This window comes from Mytilus edulis, chromosome 1 (genome assembly GCF_963676685.1).
Source record: "Mytilus edulis chromosome 1, xbMytEdul2.2, whole genome shotgun sequence".
In the NCBI taxonomy this organism is placed as follows: domain Eukaryota; kingdom Metazoa; phylum Mollusca; class Bivalvia; order Mytilida; family Mytilidae; genus Mytilus; species Mytilus edulis.
Genome location: NC_092344.1, coordinates 95,026,904 through 95,045,207, shown reverse-complemented (window position 1 = coordinate 95,045,207; position 18,304 = coordinate 95,026,904). Strand labels below are relative to the sequence as shown.

Here is an 18,304-nt window from a genome sequence, read left to right as displayed (position 1 = left end):
AAGATAATCTCTAACCTAGGGACACATTTGGATAGTTAAAAATAAAAATGTTTAATGGAACTAATTTTTTTCTCACAAGCAGTCTTTTTTGAGGCAGGTAATTTCAAATCTCAAATACATGTATCTTAATATTTGTAAAATCCCTTACATACAAAAAATAATTAGATTTGGTATAACTTTCAATGAGACAAGTATCCACCAGAGACCAAATGACATGAATGTAAACAGCTAAAGGTCACCATACGACCTTCAACAATATCCTGCTTCCATTCTCAATATTTATGTCACAGACTTTCTTTTAAGAAATGTAATAAATTTATGTTAATTTCTCAAGTTGATGTGTCCACACCGTCATGGTAAACTACTTTAACAAAATCTTTTATTCTGATACTGAATGGATTAATGAAAACTAACAGACAGAAAGACAGACAAACAATCAGAAAACATAATGACTGTAAACAATAGTAGAAGTAGCATAAAAATACATCTGATAATTGGTTACAATCTTTGTTTGAACTTTCTATATTGTGTGATGCATTCCACACCCATTGCTTATCAACTTCTTTACCAAATACTTGTATATCCTTACAAATAAATCCACATGTATGCAATATTACAGCTTCATGACATTCTCACACCAGTAACTTCCTGTTAACAGTAAGCAGAATACTTACAAAATTTGGACATCACAAGTGAGCAGTATACAATAATACATCTTTTAGTGCCTGTTAAGACTGGGACAATAACAATTGGTAGTCATTGTTTTGGCATTTCCAGCCTAATTTATGTACATCTTTAAGTATGGGTAAATGGTTCAGTGATCAGAAATAAATCATACAAACAATTAACAACATTTTATTGCACTTTGGTTTCACAAATGATTCAATGAGATCATGACACAAACATGATTCATATAAATGGTTATACATAATTTTTTTACTATCTTTCTGAACTAAATATCTGTGTAATAATCACTTTAACTTTGTGTACATGATAAATACAAAGACAATGTTTATAAAAAAAACCTAATTATATCATCACCATCACAGATAAAGCCAGCAGTATAGATGTTTAATGGATATTTTATGTAAAGTGTAAAAATATCCTATATTTAAATACCCCATTGAAGTTGTTTCTAACAAGACATACATTTTATGTCCCAGCTGGTGACAAGCATCAATTTCATTATTTGACTAGAAGATTGAAGACAACATTTGAATATTCTAAAATAATAGACCACTTTCGAGTTTGTCCTTCACCTGAAAAAACTCTTCAATTATGCGCGCCTTTATGACGTCATTTACCAGATAGAGGTGATCACCTGTATCCCTGCACTATCAACGTTCATCAAGCGTCTTAGTGATCGTCATTGTGCAGGATAAACTTGAAATAATGTTTGTTCTGTAGGTACTTAATCACAATTTCCTAATGACAGCAGTGCTGATTGTCAATTACGATAATTCAATTTGCGGAATAATTTGTGCAATATAGCATCCTAGTTTTCCAACCACTAGCTCAACATTTGAACGGAAGTGACAATGCCCCTAAACGCACGAATGATGTTCACTAAAACCAAAGTTTTTGACAGAAATGCATCAAACTCGAAAGTTGTCTATTGATTTTACTTTTTTTGCTTCTAGATTTTAGTTTATAGCTTTTGAAATGACAATGTTTGGCTTGTGACATATCAAAAACCAAAGCAAATATTTCAAATCAGATCCCACCCTTTATTCTATCCTATAAATCACATTTCACCTTCTTTAAATATTTTTCACATTAAATGAATCAATTATCAATGCAAATTTCCGTTAAAGGAATAAATCAGATAAAGTTATCAAAAAGGGGAGGCTCTTTTTTCTTTTACACTCAATCTACCATAATAGTAAATGCATGTATAAGCTTGCTAAAAATTCACTTTAATTTCCTCCTACCATACATCATCCAGGTTTCATTCATAAAGTCAAGCTTTTCTCATTAGTACCTTCTTGCAATCCCCCTTCAAACAAATACATGTATTTCTATAACAGTCTTAATACATCATGTTTTTGATTTATTCTGCTTCTTTGAGAATATCAAGCAGATAATGATTTGACTAGACACCATCAAAACTATTCAATTGATTAGTTAGTTAGGTCATTCACTATCTTGTTCTGGACCCTGACTCTGCATCTGAACGTTCCACCAGGACTGGACATTATCAGAAACATTCTCTCCAATCAGAACACTCTCTGAAGATCTATCGTGGACAGGTGATGTCAGTACTTCTGAATTACTCTCTGCTACCTGACTTAAACTTATACTTCTACTACCTGGTAAAAGAAAGAAATATGACATTTATAAGGTTTTACAATCTCAAATACTTCTTTATAAAAGACATTTACAAAAATGAAACTGAACTTACCAATTTTTTTGGAAAGTCATTTCACCTTTACCAAAAAAGGCCCAAGTAAAGGCACTGCAATCAAATCTCCCAAAATTAAATGACAGACCAGCCTCTTGCCAAATCTGTAATTTGTTATATAAGGAAAACAAAAAATAATTTCTACCAAAAAAAAGGATACTAAACTATGCACAATAGTGTTATATGGTAAATATTCACAGAAAGTTTCAATTAATTTAAAAAGGTAAGAGAGGAAAACACAAATATGTACTGTAGTATGCAAATATGATAAAGTCATGTTTTTCCAAAGTTTGCCCCAAATACCATTCAGGATTAAAATAGAATAGCAGATAGAAATGTACATCATGTGAGTAAGATTCTGTGCAATGAATTTCTGTAAAGTGGATCAGGAGCAAATTAGGATACATAAGTGGGACAAAAATTGAAAAAAACTGACATTCTTCCCCCTGCCAATTTAGAAATCAGAGGGTATAATAATGAAAATAGGTCCCTTGAAAAAAGAATACAGTGTGTTCAAAATAACTTATGGCGATATGTATATGTCTTATTATGAATATGTGTTGTTGGGTTGCTGTCTCATTTATATCAATATCATGTTTAATGTAAACATTCACAGTTAACAAGGTTTTTTTTATCTCAAATATACAAATGTGTTGAAGTATCAATCATTGAATAAATGTATAACAAAATACCCACCACTAGATAGCCTTGTAGTTCTCTTCTTTTGACAAGCACTATCACTTAATGTTGGTGACAAATACTTTCTAACTGATGTTCCCTGAAATTGGAAAATCGGAATAATAGACTTCAGCTCTGAATGCCATACAAAAATATTTGATGACAACAAACATAAATTTATGTTAGAAGACAAAATGTCAAAGTGGAAATATGTAAACTTTTCCTCCACATCAGAAACATGAATACTTCGTAAAAATTTCAATGCATATATTTTCCTCGATATTCAAATGTCCAAATTTACTCTGAATTTCATACATTTATTAAGAAAAGGGAAGAAATTTGCATGCTAGGCATGGCATCAAAGAGTAATTTCTTAATTAGTGAAATTTTGAGGACTTTCCATCTTGTAGTTAAATATGGATATGAAAATAAGTTTTATTCTGTACGTGTTTATAAAAGAAAAATGTATTTCAGCATAATTGGAATATATTGCAAAAAGTTGAATTTGTCCTACATCCTTGCATCAATTAACAAAAGGGTTTCTGTAATGCTTTAAAGTGCAGTGGTTATAATTATCTTCATTTGAACAACTACTTCATAATCTTACACATCTAATAATAACAATGTACAAACCTGTAGCAATGGTGATGATGGTTGCACTAGTATATTAGGGGGATGCATTTCTACAGTTCCCTTCTTTCTTCTCCTCACATCAGGACCGTCTATTTTGTTTTCTTCAATGTTTTCAGTAGAATTAGACGGCAGTTCACTTACAGTAAACAGTAAATCATTTGTTGCTCTTAAATTGGATATAATATTGGAATGCTCCTTCTGGAAAATTAAAAGAAAAACTATTGTAAATAATTGACAATGAAGAACTTGCGATGAATGCAAAATTTATATGTGCACAATATGGTAATCATGAAGTCTTTCAAATCTTTCCCTTATTACATTTAAACTTCTGTTTAGCTTAAAACTTTTGAAATTACTATTTATTTTTTTAAGAAAGATTGGTTTCAAATGTCTTTTTATTTCTTTCATTTGACCATGCTTTGAATGGACAAAAACTCAGTTTGTTCATTAAAAACCAGTCTACAATGAGTAAAAAGAAACAACTTGTATTTAGAGTGTGTTAAAACAGAACCAATTGATATTGGCAACTAGACTATTGTGAAATCCAACTCGTAGATAGTTAAGTTTCATGTAGTATTGATGTATTCCCTTGTTTACTAGACTGTAAAATGTCATCAACTAGACTTACAGCTCTAATTCTCTTTAGACATTTATCTAACCAGTTTCTGATTGTCTGTTTTGCTACTTCTTCCTCTATGGTATACTCTAGCTCCTGTCTACTCAGTAATTCCTCTAACTGTAAACTCTTACATATATCTACAGATCTATAGGACAGCATACTACAAGGAAAGATTTTTTTTTATATGCTTTACAAATATTAACAAGAGCTTATGTCTAAACAAAACAATTAATGTACCCTGACCATATTAGGGTATAATGATATCCCCGGTGTCTTTGCCAGCTTCTACTTATTGTTGTTTTTAAAATACAATACAAAACAAGATTGGTTGTATTTTTGTTAAGATGTTTGAACTTTTTAATTTTATCAGTAAAACACCAAGGAAAACAAGACATCAGTTTTGAAAAAAATCCCCATTTATATAAGGCTTACTTGAGAACATCATGGAAAGTAACATCTAAATTATTATGCAGTCTCTCCAATTCATAACACATGTGTTTAAACAGTAGTCTGTCTTTATCTAAATCTACTTCTAATCTTCCCTTCAACAGTCGTACTAAGAACTTTACTCTCCTGGTTGGTATTACACCCTTTAATATAAATATAAAAATATAATTTTATTTGTTGCTAAGCCATTTCATTACAATCTATTTTCTCAAGAGATTAACTATAAAATTTGAGTTAAAAAATTCTTGAAAAAAAACAGAGATTTGCTGTATTGTAATCTTACAGTGATATTTCTATTATGATTTCCTTGATAGAAGGTTACTGCTCACAAGGAAGCTATTAAATCAAGAGTTCCTAATGGTCAAGTTGAAATCATCCCTTGGTAAATTCTACAGAGGCCATCACGAGTTGGTTGAGGGTTTTGGAATATCTGTTTCACAAATGATATAGGATATGTTCCTTATTTTGTAACTACAATCCCCTTCCTTTTCATGAATGTGACCTACCGAATTAGACTATTTACTGAGTTTGAGCAACACGACGGGTGCCACATGTGGAGCAGGATCTGCTTACCCTTCTGGAGCACTTGTACTATTATTTGTTTGTTTGTCTGTTTATTTTTAGCCATGGCATTATCAGTTCAATTTCTATCTATGAGTTTGACTGTCCCACTGGTATCTTTCACCCCTCTCTTTTAGAACTATTCTACAATAGCATGTTCTACAAATGTTTTGTTAGTTTGCTTGCAATGTTTTTTTAGGAAGTTTGCTTAAGTGTTAACACAGACACTTGCAGACAATGAAATAGATACAGTTTCAGTCTGCATGGTTATAGAAAATATTGAGATCTTTTGTTGAAATTTCTCATCACATTAGATATTTTTCCAGCTTATAACAATTTGATTAAGTATTGAAAGACTGGTCTGAATTACCTTCCTGTTAACATCCACTAAGTTCCAAGTATTCTGGAAATGTCTGATGTCATTGTAACTGAGCAAGGCATCCTCCTCATTGGAGTAAAATAAGGAGAAATTCTCCATAATTATAGCTGAAAAATAATTAAATACAATTGTATAGAGTACTACAGAATTGTGTAAAAGATCTGGTAATAAATAAATAAATAGTTATTTAAGAACAAATCTGTAATATTAAATTAAGAAATATGATATTCCATTTAACATTTTGGTCAACTGAAGCAATCTGTTGACAATTATTGATAAGATTAATTAAGTAAAAATACAAATACAAAATATCCTTAACAACAATATACTTGAAAACAAAATTTGTTTGGAAAAATGAATCTTGAATAAGAACCAATTTTGTTACAATTTTTTTCATGTCAGTGTTGATTGAAGAGTAGATAAGATTTAAACTGATAGTGAGGACTGTTCTTTCCTTGTTTCCTTTTATGTTAATGGAATAATGCTAAGAATTCATGTACACAACTCACCCACTAACAGATTGAGGACAATATATGTAATGATAACATAGAATGAACAGAAGTATATAAGAGAGGCTGACTTGTTTCCACAATCTGATTCCCAATAGTTCATAGCCATTGTACAAAATGGGGGTTGTACCTACAAATTAAAAGGCAATCATGTGAAATATAGATTTAACATTTGTTTTTTATATGCATTCTTCAAGAACTAACAATTATGTATTCATGTAAAACTAGTTAAATCCAATCTCATTTGTGCTTGTATCCAATCAGAACTAGTTAAATCCAATCTCATTTGTGCTTGTATCCAATCAGGCTATCTTAACTGCATGTTACTTCCAGCTGATATCTTTGTTTGTATTATAAATATTTTTTCAGAGAAGTTGGATGTTCAAATTTGGTACTTCCTGTTATCTTTTTCATTTATTATCATAATTGCCTGGAGAATTTTGTTTCAGAAATCGAAGCCAGTTAATCAGTTATCTTGAATGTTACATGATAATTCAAAGATCAGCACAAGGATATGTAATAAGATAACAACAGATTTCTATCAGGACTGCTCAATTAATGACAACTTACAGTACAGTCATGCATGATTTTGTTCCAGTCTTCACCGGTCACTATACGGAATAACAGAGCTATAGCACGAGATGCTGTCTGAAAATTGGCATGTCTGAAATAAATATTAAATATTAAATAGACTACAATTTCTAAAAATCAAAAAGAAATCAATGTTCCATGGATCAATGTACAAATAAAATAATTGTATAACACTAAATGGAAGGCAAGAGTGATACAAAAAAATAGTTGATTTTTAGTTGGCCTATCCTGCAAAGTGTTATAAAATTGCAACATTTCCATTGGCTTTTCATATGGACCTCAATGATGAATTTCTAAGCTGGAAAAACTTAACATTTTAGATAACATTTAAAACAATACATACCTATCTAAGTTGTAGCCATATTTCACAGTTCCAAACAGAATAACTCCCATGTAGGCATAAAACAGCATCAGTAAAAACATACCCATAATAATAAAGAAACTTTTAAATACTGACATGAGAACGGTCTGCATCAACATCTTCAGAGTAGCCTGTAATTATACATTATTTTAAAATTACATTTGTACTGACAATTATACACGTGATGATTGTAATGGATAGCTGTTTGAAATCTGTTTCAAATTAAATGCATTTTCAGAACTAGTATGATAATGGGAAAGAATGTTAACAATGCCTTGTACTAGCTGGACATGCTGAGCCAGATTTTTAACAAACATCCTTTTTCAGAAGATAACAGTTCACAGAAAGACAAGTCACCATACCAGATCACATTATTTTGACTACGATCCAATCATTTCGCTCTTATTCTTAAATCACCCTACTTATCAGAGAAGAAGCAAATATCAACTTTAAAGTCTTTTGTTTGAAGCAGAGGTCCAACACTATAATACAAGACAATTTTTTTAACAAATATGAAAATAAATATTTGAGCAGCAGAATTTTGTAGTTTTAAAAGTACTTTTATAACATATGTAAAATAAACATATAAAAAGTAAGCCTACTTACATGTTTGCCAGTGATTGTGAAGAATCGAAGAACTATAACAGTGAAACCAAACTGGTTGATTTTTTCATTGTTCTGTAATTTAAAAAAAGAGCAAATTTTATAAGGGACAACTAATGTTGTATAAATAAATTTTAGTTGGTTACAAACAAAGCATATAACTATGTTTATGACATGTTATAGTCGTAAAGAACAGATCCACACCAGTCAATATACAATATTATGTCAATGTCAGAAAAGTATAACCTTTTCTTTTTTTGTATAAGGCTGAGAAACTAGTTTTGTGCTGAATACAAAATAGTTTATATTTTTATGACAATGACCTTATATTGTTTTTATACTGCAACTTTAATTAATTCATTGATAGCTTTTAAAATTATAACACAAATACCAAACTGATTTTCATCCCTTAATGAACCCCTGATTGTAGAGAAAGTAATCAATGATGAAATTGACATTATACAAAATATAGCTGTGTTACTATAATTAGGAAATAAACACAACTAGTTGCATTATAAATAGATAATACTTACAGTACTTATAAAATGTAAAATCATCCAAATAACGCCAAGGAAAGTGACAAACATGTCAAATCTATTTCTACGACTCGTCCAATAACCTCTAGGTGTAAGTGCTATAATCTTCATAATAACCTACAAAAACAATATTGAGAAACAATGATAATCATTTCTACTTATCAAAGCAATATTTGCCACTGGACATGTCAATAAAAAGTATGTCAGGTGTGAAAGCAAATACCAAGTTAAAAGCCATGTTTATGAGATTTTATCTAGAAGCTCAGATTGAAATAAGAAATTACCAAAAAACAACAAACTAAAATTATTATATCCATATTTTCAGTATTTGTTTTGAAGGTATGAACATAACTCTTGACCCATAAAGTGGTACCATTCTTCCAGTTTTCAATACATTCCGTTTATACAACTTATCATCAGGAAACCATTTGTATCTGACAAATGGCTGGACAGGCAGAAGGACATACAAAGTGAGCATCTTAATGATGTATATCCATAATAAACTTTTATGCATTTTTCCTGATTTAAAATTCTTACCTCACAAAAGAACATGAGTGTAAACAGTGAAGCTAAACTAGCTAATATCAATGTTGTATCTGATTTTTCACCACATCTCCACTGAAAAATAAAACAAAGTATATTAGAAATAAGTTAATAACAAGATGTACTGTGAAATATCACTCACTTATTATAGCTCTGTTCAATGTTGTTGATAAATGTGACGAAAATTTTGTACATGTAAAAGGCATTTTAAAGATATATTAAGTAGGAAATCATAGACACTTAAAATATGCTACACAGTATGGCATAATTTGATTAGGCTTTAATGCCATATATATCTATATATATATGGATTGAAGCTGCTGAAAAGAAAATGTAATATGGACAGACAGATACAGATAACGTAAATTATAACTTACAGGAAAAGATAAAGTTCCACAGTTTAAGAGGATACATATGACAGTTCCTCTCTTGAACATCAGGTGCTGCGTGATATCATACATTTTTGCTCTAAAGCCATTTCCATCTACAAGACATAAACAGTAAAAATTTCTGACACATAATGAATGTGGTCTAAGAACTTAAACTTAAAAACTTTAATTTTAAATTGGACATTACCTATTATGGTCCAATATCCAAAATCAAAATACATGGTTAGATTCAGCATATCAAAGAACCACAAGAATTCAATTTTTGATGAAATCAAATAAAGTTCAATTTTGGACCCTTTAGATCTCAATGTGAACCAATTTGATAACCGGGCCCAAACATCAAAAATCTAAATACATGGTTAGATTAAGCATATATCAAAGAACCCCATATATACAATTTTTGTTGAAATCAAACAAAGATTTAAGTACATGTTTAGATTCAGCATATCAAAGAACCCCAAGGATTCAATTTTTTTTTAAATCAAACAAAGTTTAATTTTGGACCACAATTTGGACCAACTTGAAAACTGGGCCCATTATCAAAAATCTAAGTACTTGTTTAGATTCAGCATATCAAAGAACCCCAAGGATTCAATTTTTGTTAAAATCAAACTTTGTTTAATTTTGGACCCTTTGGACCTTAATGTAGACCAATTTGAAAACGGGACCAAAAAATTAAGAATCTACATACACAGTTAGATTCGGCATATCAAAGAACCCCAATTATTCAATTTTTGATGAAATCAAACAAAGTTTAATTTTAGACCCTTTTGACCCTTTATTCCTAAATTGTTGGGATCAAAACTCCCAAGATCAATCCTAACCAACCTTGCTTTTATAGTCATAAACCTTGTGTTTAAATTTCATAGATTTCTATTTACTTAAACTAAAGTTATGGTGCGAAAACCAAGAAAAATGCTTATTTGGGCCCATTTTTGGCCCCTAATGTCTTAACTGTTGGGACCTCAACTACCAAAACCAATCCCAACCTTCCTTTTGTGGTCATAAACCTTGTGTTTAAATTTCATTGATTTCTATTTACTTATACTAAAGTTATTGTGCGAAAAACAAAGAATAATGCTTATTTGGGCCTTTTTATGGCCTCTAATTCATAAACTGTTGGGACTTAAACTCCCAAAATCAATCCCAACCTTCCTGTTGTGGTCATAAACCTTGTGTCAAAATTTCATAGATTTCTATATACTTAAACTAAAGTTATACTGCGAAAACCAAGAAAATGCTTATTTGGGCCCCATTTGGGCCCTAATTCCTAAACTGTTGGGACCAAAACTCCCAACCTTCCTTTTGTGGTCATAAACCTTGTGTTTAAATTTCATAGATTTCTATTTACTAATACTAAAGTTATAGTGCCAAAACCAAATGTCTTCGTACGACGACGACGACGACGACGACAAGCAATGTGATACCAATATACGATCAAACAATTTTCAATTTTTGCGGTCGTATAAAAACTGTAGTTTTATTGAGTTAAGTCATTCCAATCGATATTTTATAGTGTGTCTTTCTATTTTGTGATGTTATACTATTGTTTCAGAAAAGGGAGAAGGTTTGGTACCATTAAAACTTTTTATTCCAGCTGCAATTGTTTGCACATGTCCTAAGTCAGGAATCTTCATGTTCAATGGTTGTCGTTTGTTTATATGGTTCGTCAGTGTTTCTTGTTTCTAGTTTTTTATATAGATTAGACCGTTGTTTTTCCCATTTGAATGGTTTTACACTTGTAATTTTTGGGGCCCTTTATAGCTTGCTGTTAAAAATTGAGCCTAGACTCCGTGAGGAGGCCGCACCTTGACCTTTAATGGTTTACTTTCATAAATTGTGACTTGGATGGAGACTTGTCCCATTTGCACTCATACCACATCTTCCTATATCTATGACGTATGTAGAGATCCTTCACATTAGTGTGTTTTCACAAACATTCTGATGTCTAAATGCTATTATTTTAAGCCACAAAAAGAGCAGATTTTTTACTAATATCATTTACTCAAAATGTACCATATCAAATATATAACATGACAAACCTGGTCTGGGAGGTATGTGTAATGGTTGAGCCAATTTTATTCTTCCTTTTAAATCTAGCCATCTTCTCTGGTCCACAGTTAGTAAAGCTGTTCCCTGAAAAGGAGATAATTTTACCACTTATTTTTAAGTTGAAATTATCTTACAGAAAAATGAAAATCTGTAAATTGATATCTTATACCTATTCAAATCCATTAACCAAGTTTTAAAATCTAATTTTTAGCTTAAAATTTCTCTTAGAAACTATAACTATGAGAACTCAGCGTGTCTTGTATTTAATGTTTAAATATTATTTCACTCATTTATCTGTATCTGTTCAAAGCTTGCAAATTTCTATGATTTCTAATACCGAAGAAATTCATAAAATCCTTCATGTGCTAATAGAAAAAGAGGTGTTTACGTTTACAAATGTCTATAAATCTTGCCATAGAATGCTTCAATTAAAATAAAAGTCTTACCTTATTTTCACTATAGTTAGCAATAACTACACCAACAAACAATGTCAATCCTATCATGTAACCAATAAATACAAACAAATGCACATAGATAGCATGTACCTGAAAAATATAGGACATTTATAAAGAGAATTATCTTTCCTGTTATAAATGGATAAGCCGTAATCAAAAATTGGTCCTATTTTCATTCTTAAATGAAACAATACCAAGTACATGATATTTTATGAATGATGGAGTCTTAATGTATCAAATATAGCATTAAATCATATTTATTTTTAGGTTTAGAAATTTAAAAAAATAAACAGTCTCCTGTTCAAGGAAAATTTAAATAAACAAAACAATATATACATTCTGTTTTTCCTTTCAGAATTTGCTGTTATTGAGAATGAATTTTACTTACAGCATCAACTCTTTCAATGATAACATCTCTGACCTCTAGCCATCCTTCCAAGGACAAAACTTCAAATAATGCTAACATAGCATTCCCAATGTTGTCAAAGTCAAAATTGTGTGGATTTGTCCTGTAATCATTTTCAAAGAAACTGCTATAAATTCAGAAATTATAGCGATGTTTTTATCATTGCGAAAATTGTGACAGGGTTAAAATCGCAATAATTTAAACTTGCATTTTGAAATTTAGTATATGACTTTAATAGGATTTTTCTCAATATCACAAAAATTTAAATCACATATTAGTCTAGAATGACAAAACCGCAATAATAAATGCACACAATAATTTCTGAATTTACAGTATATTATCTAATCACAAATTCTTTTTTTTTCCAATTATTTGTTAATAAGGATTAGCTTTACAGTAGAATTATATCTTTTTCAGATTAATCACAAATTAAAGATCTGTGCTGATTCATTCTGAATATTTTCTATCTTGTGCATTATTTTTTTTATTTCTCTGTGCAGGCATATTTTTTGGGGTTATTTTGACATTAAAGATGTAACTGGAGAGCATGTTTCTAATCTACAAATTTATATCGTCACCACCATGACAGTTAGTGCATTAACCCACTGAACCAAAGAATCGATTCCCTAGCTCAGTTGATTAAAACTGGCTTTATATGTTCTACCTGTACTAAGGGGAAGCAACCCTGCTACAAATTATTCCATATATAGGATACATATATGTCAATATCAAATCTGAGACATTCAAAACATTTTTATGGAATAGATACATAAATGTAAGGAAGGTAAAACACATAAAAATCATTTGGAGCATAAAAACCCAAAACAGTCTAAACAGAAACTAAAATATTTGAGGATAAATTCACATCAAAAAATACTAACCATACTCTTGGCACATAAAAAGCTGGTTGCATATGATTTGGTCCATCTGGAACTTTCATTCTAGTAACAAATACTTTCTGAAGAAATATGCCATGGCAGTCTTCCTATATAATTAACAAGACATAAAAGTTTGATTAAATTCTTATTTAGATTTATTCTGATAATAATAAAATGTATATATATAACTTGAATATCCTGTTGAAGACAAATAACTAAAAACATGGATTATTAGACCTTGAGATTTTTGTCAAGCAATGGAAGCAATATCTGTTAACCACCTAAGCAAATTGATGTATTCAAAGGATTATCAAGACAGTCTGTAGTTTACTAATGACTTCACATTGTCAGAGAGGATTTTCCTCTACAAAATAAAATTGGATTCTTCATTTTTCAGGGTTGACCTGGATGACATATCAGTGATCAAATCAGTTTTCTTGCTGAGACCAGTACAACAAAAATTATTCAGCTCCACAATGAATATTGTGTCACTATATTCATGAAAAGAAATCAAGGAAAACTTAACAATGCTGGTGAAGAAACTAACCTGTCTTTTAATGTCTGGGTCATTGCATCTTGCTAGTTTTCCTCCTAACAAATGTACTCCAAATGTTGCAAACACAAACATCAATACAATCAGCAATACAGATACCTGGAAAGAAACATCAATACAATCAGCAATACAGATACCAGAAAGAAATTTTACAATGTATTTTGTAGACAACAAGATATTCTGCAAATATATATCTCGCTTGATTCAGTTACCTCAATTACAATCATACCAGATCTCCTGAATTTTATTTTGGAAAATCTTCTTCTTTAAATTATGATAATACTTGTGTCTAATCTTAAAATTACAAAACACATCTTTAGATACAAGGGCACATTTTTATTTCTATAAACTTCAGACATGTGACAGAGTTGTCAAGCCACAACTAGAGATTTGGATATTTTCAGCTGGAGTTTGGGTCTCATAACTGGAGATTTATGATCAACCTTTTTATCGACGTACACAATGTTTTTTTTGTGTGTTTAAACTGCATATCTTCCTTTTTTAGCTCACCTGGTCGAAAGGCCAAGTGAGCTTTTCTCATCACTTGGCGTCCGGCGTCCGGCGTCGTCGTCCTGCGTTAACTTTTACAAAAATCTTCTCCTCTGAAACTACTGGGCCAAATCATCATTGGGGTATCTAGTTTAAAAAATGTGTCCGGTGACCCGGCCAACCAACCAAGATGGCCGCCATGGCTAACTATAGAACATAGGGGTAAAATGCAGTTTTTGGCTTATAACTCAAAAACCAAAGCATTTAGAGCAAATCTGACATGGGGTAGTATTGTTCATCAGGTCAAGATCTATCTGCCCTTAAATTTTCAGACGAATCGGACAACCTGTTGTTGGGTTGCTGCCCCTGAATTGGTTATTTTAAGGAAATTTTGCAGTTTTTGGTTATTATCTTGAATACTATTATAGATAGAGATAAACTGTAAACAGCAATAATGTTCAGCAAAGTAAGACCTACAAATAAGACAACATGACCAAAATTGTCAGTCAACCCTTTAAGGAGTTATTGCCCTTTATAGTCAATTTTTAACAACTTCTCATCATTTTTTGTAACTTGTACAAAAATCTTCTTCTCTGAAACTACTGGGCCAAATTTAACCAAACTTGGCCACAATTATTATTGTGGTATATAGTTTAAAAAATATGTCCGATGACCCTGCCTACCAAACAAAATGGCTGACATGGCTAAAATTAGAACATAGTGGTAAAATGCAGTTTTTGCTTTATATATTTGAAACTAAGACATTTAGGGCAGATCTTTCAAGATTTAAATGTCCATCAGAATAAGATCTATTCCCTCTCTAAATTTCAGATGAATCTGACAACCCGTTGTTGGGTTGCTGCCTTAAAATTGGTAATTTTAAGGAAATTTTGCAGTTTTTTGTTATTAACTTGAATACTATTATAGATAGAGATAAACTGTAAACAGCAATAATGTTCAGCAAAGTAAGATCTACAAATAAGTCACATGATCAAAATTATTAGAGGACCCCTTAAGGAGTTATTGTCCTTTATAGTCAATATTGAACAACTTTTCATCATTTTTGTAACTTATACAAAAATCTTCTTTTCTATAACTATGGGCCAAATTTAACCAATCATTACTAGGGTATCTATTTAAAAAAAGTGTCTAATAACCCGCCTACCACCGAAGATAGCCGACATCAGTAAATACAGTAACAGGTGAGCGACACAGGCTCTTGAGAGCCTCTAGTTTTAACTAGATACCCCAATGATGATTATGGCTAAGTTTGGTTAAATTTGGCCCAGTAGTTTCAGAGGAGAAGATTTTTCTAAAAGATTACTAAGATATATGAAAAATGGTTAAAAATTGACTATAAAGGGCAATAACTCCTAAAGTGGTCAACTGACCATTTTGGTAATGTTGACTTATTTGTAGATCTTACTTTGCTGAACATTATTGCTGTTTACAGTTTATCTCTATCTATAATAATATTCAAGATAATAACCAAAAACAGCAAAATTGCCTTAAAATTACCATTTCAGGGGCAGCAACCCAACAACAGAAGGTCCGATTCATCTGAAAATTACAGGGCAGATAGATCTTGACCTGATCAACAATCTTACCCATGTCAGATTTGCTTTAAACGCTTTGGTTTCAAAGATATAAGCCAAAATATACATTTTACCCCTGTGTTCTATTTTTAGCCATGGTGGCCATCTTGATTGGATGGCCAGGTCATCGGACACATTTTTTAAACTAGATACCCCAAGGATGATTGTGGCCAAGTTTGGTTAAATTTGGCCCAGTAGTTTCAGAGGAGAAAATTTTTGTAAAAGTTTACGGACGACGGACGCAGGACGCCGGACACAGGACGCCGGACGCCGGATGCAGGACGCTGGACGACGGACGCCAAGTGATGAGAAAAGCTCACTTGACCTTTCAGGTCAGGTGAGCTAAAAATGTGTCCGGTAACTCGGCCAACAAACCAAGATGGCCGCCATGGCTAAAAATAGAACATGGGGGTAAAATGCAGTTTTTGGCTTATAACTCACAAACCAAAGCATTAAGAGCAAATCTGACAGGAAGAAAATTATTGATCAGGTCACGATCTATCTGCCCTGGAATTTTCAGATGAATTGGATAATCGGTTGTTAGGTTGCTGCCCCTGAATTGGTAATTTTGAGGAAATTTTGCTGTTTTTTTGTTATTATCTTGGATATTATTATAGATAGAGATAAACTGTAAACAGCAATAATGTACAGCAAAGTAAGAACTAAAAATAAGTCACTATGACCAAAATAGTCAATTGACCCCCTAAGGAGTTATTGCCCTTCATAGTCAATTTTTAACAATTTTCTTAAAATTTGAAGATTTTCAATAACATTTTCCACAGAAAGTACTGTTATAGATAGAGATAATTGTAAGCAGCAAGAATGTTTAGTAAAGTAAGATCTACAAACACATCACCATCACCAAAACACAATTTTGTCATGAATCGTTCGGTGTCCATTGTTTAATATTCACATAGACCAAGGTGAGCGACACAGGCTCTTTAGAGCCTCTAGTTTGGTTAAAAGAACAATAATTCCATACCTTTAAACACCTGCATATCCATTTTTATTTGATAAAAATAGAAGATAAGGGGTTTTCAATTATTTATTCATTATGTATAATTCAAGAAAAAGTCATCAGCCATCATAGATAGTTGGCAAAAAGTATCTCTGATTAGCTACATTGTCAACTTTGGTACCAATACTGAACATGTTTGTAACAGAAGGTGTTAAATTAATAGAGTTGTAGGCTTGCTGGTTAGTAGCTGTCTCCATAAGTTTGGTCAAGCCGTTAGTGCCACCATAGTCAGCTTTGGATGTGTAGTAAGCATGGTCTTGACCCTTGGTACTGGATCTGCACCATTTGAAATCAAATCTCCAGACAAAGTTGAATTTTGCTTTTATTTGCTGCTGGGATTTGCTGATAAAATACGGTTTGCATTTTGTCAAATTCTAAATTTAAGAATAGTCCAAGACAACTATACTCTTAGATGTTTTAAATATATGGTGTAAAAATAAGTTATTAAATGTTAATCACGAGAAAACTAAAATTGTACATTTTAGAAATCCTTCTGTACAGCAGACAACAACATTGTTTTTATTCAATGATAAGCAGATATGTATTGTACAAAGCTAAAAATATCTGGGTTTACTATTAACTGAATTTTTTAAATTATGATGTAATGGCTAAAGCTGTAGCCAAATCAGCGAACAGGGCATTAAGTTTGATTATTGTAAAGAGTAAGGCCCATGGAGGTTTCCAGTACAGTACATTTACTAAATTATTTGATAGCCTGGTCTGGCCAGTAATAAGTTATGGTGCAGCCATTTGGGGCACCAGAGATTTTTCATGTATAAATGCTGTCCAGAACAGAGCTATCAGGTCTTTTATGGGTGTGGGTAAATATACCCCAAACGATGCAATTCAAGGGGATATGGGCTGGAGACCTCCAAGTGTTAAGCAGTGGACTTGTGTTTTTTGACACTGGGCTAGGTGTAACATAATGTGCACAGATAGATTAAATTATAGAATATTTAAATGGTGTTATAGAAATGCTCTTAATAAGAGAAGAAATTGGTGTTTTAGGATTATGTCTAAGTTTAAAGAATGTAATTTAGATTTGTATACTGATTTAAATAATGTACTGTGTAAACAAAATATTATGCAGATAGAAGAATTTTTACTTGATAAGTATATAGAAAACTGGCAAAATAGAATATTTACACAAGATGTTGGTAAAAAATTGCGGACTTATAAATTGTTTAAAGACAGTTATGGAAGTGAATTATATTTATCTAAAAAAATATCTTATAGATATAGAAGTGCTTTTGCTAAATTTAGATGCGGAGTAGCTCCGTTGAGAATTGAAACAGGGCGGTATGAAAATAAAAATGTAGACGAAAGAGTGTGTTTTATGTGTAATGATAACATAGAAGACGAAAAACATGTAATACTATCATGTCCTTTATATGCAGATTTGCGCTTTTGTTTATATAGCGAAGCTATGAAATATAATGTAGATTTTAATGATTTGTCTGATGATGATAAATTTGTTTATTTATTTAAAAACATTAATTGTTATGATATGGTTGCCAAAACCTGCTTTGATATTTTAAGTAGAAGAAATACCTTTTTATATTCTTAAAATGAAATTATTTTAATAATCGTATGTATTTATATAGAAAT

General features: G+C 31.4%; 1 protein-coding gene across 2 annotated transcripts in view; it reads right to left on the bottom strand.

The window, feature by feature from the left end:
• Positions 1-839: 839 nt before the first annotated feature.
• The window catches only part of LOC139495677 (sodium leak channel NALCN-like), a 57,810-nt gene continuing 40,345 nt past the window's right edge, over positions 840-18,304 (bottom strand). For both annotated transcript variants that reach the window (XM_071284007.1, XM_071284015.1), the window contains exons 23-40: positions 13,589-13,693; positions 13,045-13,148; positions 12,146-12,266; positions 11,749-11,847; positions 11,293-11,386; positions 9,239-9,345; positions 8,856-8,936; positions 8,316-8,435; positions 7,786-7,857; positions 7,162-7,310; positions 6,798-6,891; positions 6,228-6,357; positions 5,710-5,825; positions 4,764-4,921; positions 4,341-4,491; positions 3,713-3,910; positions 3,098-3,179; positions 840-2,309 (exon numbers count right to left, since the gene is read on the bottom strand). In XM_071284007.1, coding sequence (XP_071140108.1) covers positions 2,134-2,309; positions 3,098-3,179; positions 3,713-3,910; positions 4,341-4,491; positions 4,764-4,921; positions 5,710-5,825; positions 6,228-6,357; positions 6,798-6,891; positions 7,162-7,310; positions 7,786-7,857; positions 8,316-8,435; positions 8,856-8,936; positions 9,239-9,345; positions 11,293-11,386; positions 11,749-11,847; positions 12,146-12,266; positions 13,045-13,148; positions 13,589-13,693 — 2,157 coding nt within the window. In that variant the 3' untranslated portion in view covers positions 840-2,133. The remainder of the gene's footprint in view (positions 2,310-3,097; positions 3,180-3,712; positions 3,911-4,340; positions 4,492-4,763; positions 4,922-5,709; positions 5,826-6,227; positions 6,358-6,797; positions 6,892-7,161; positions 7,311-7,785; positions 7,858-8,315; positions 8,436-8,855; positions 8,937-9,238; positions 9,346-11,292; positions 11,387-11,748; positions 11,848-12,145; positions 12,267-13,044; positions 13,149-13,588; positions 13,694-18,304) is intronic.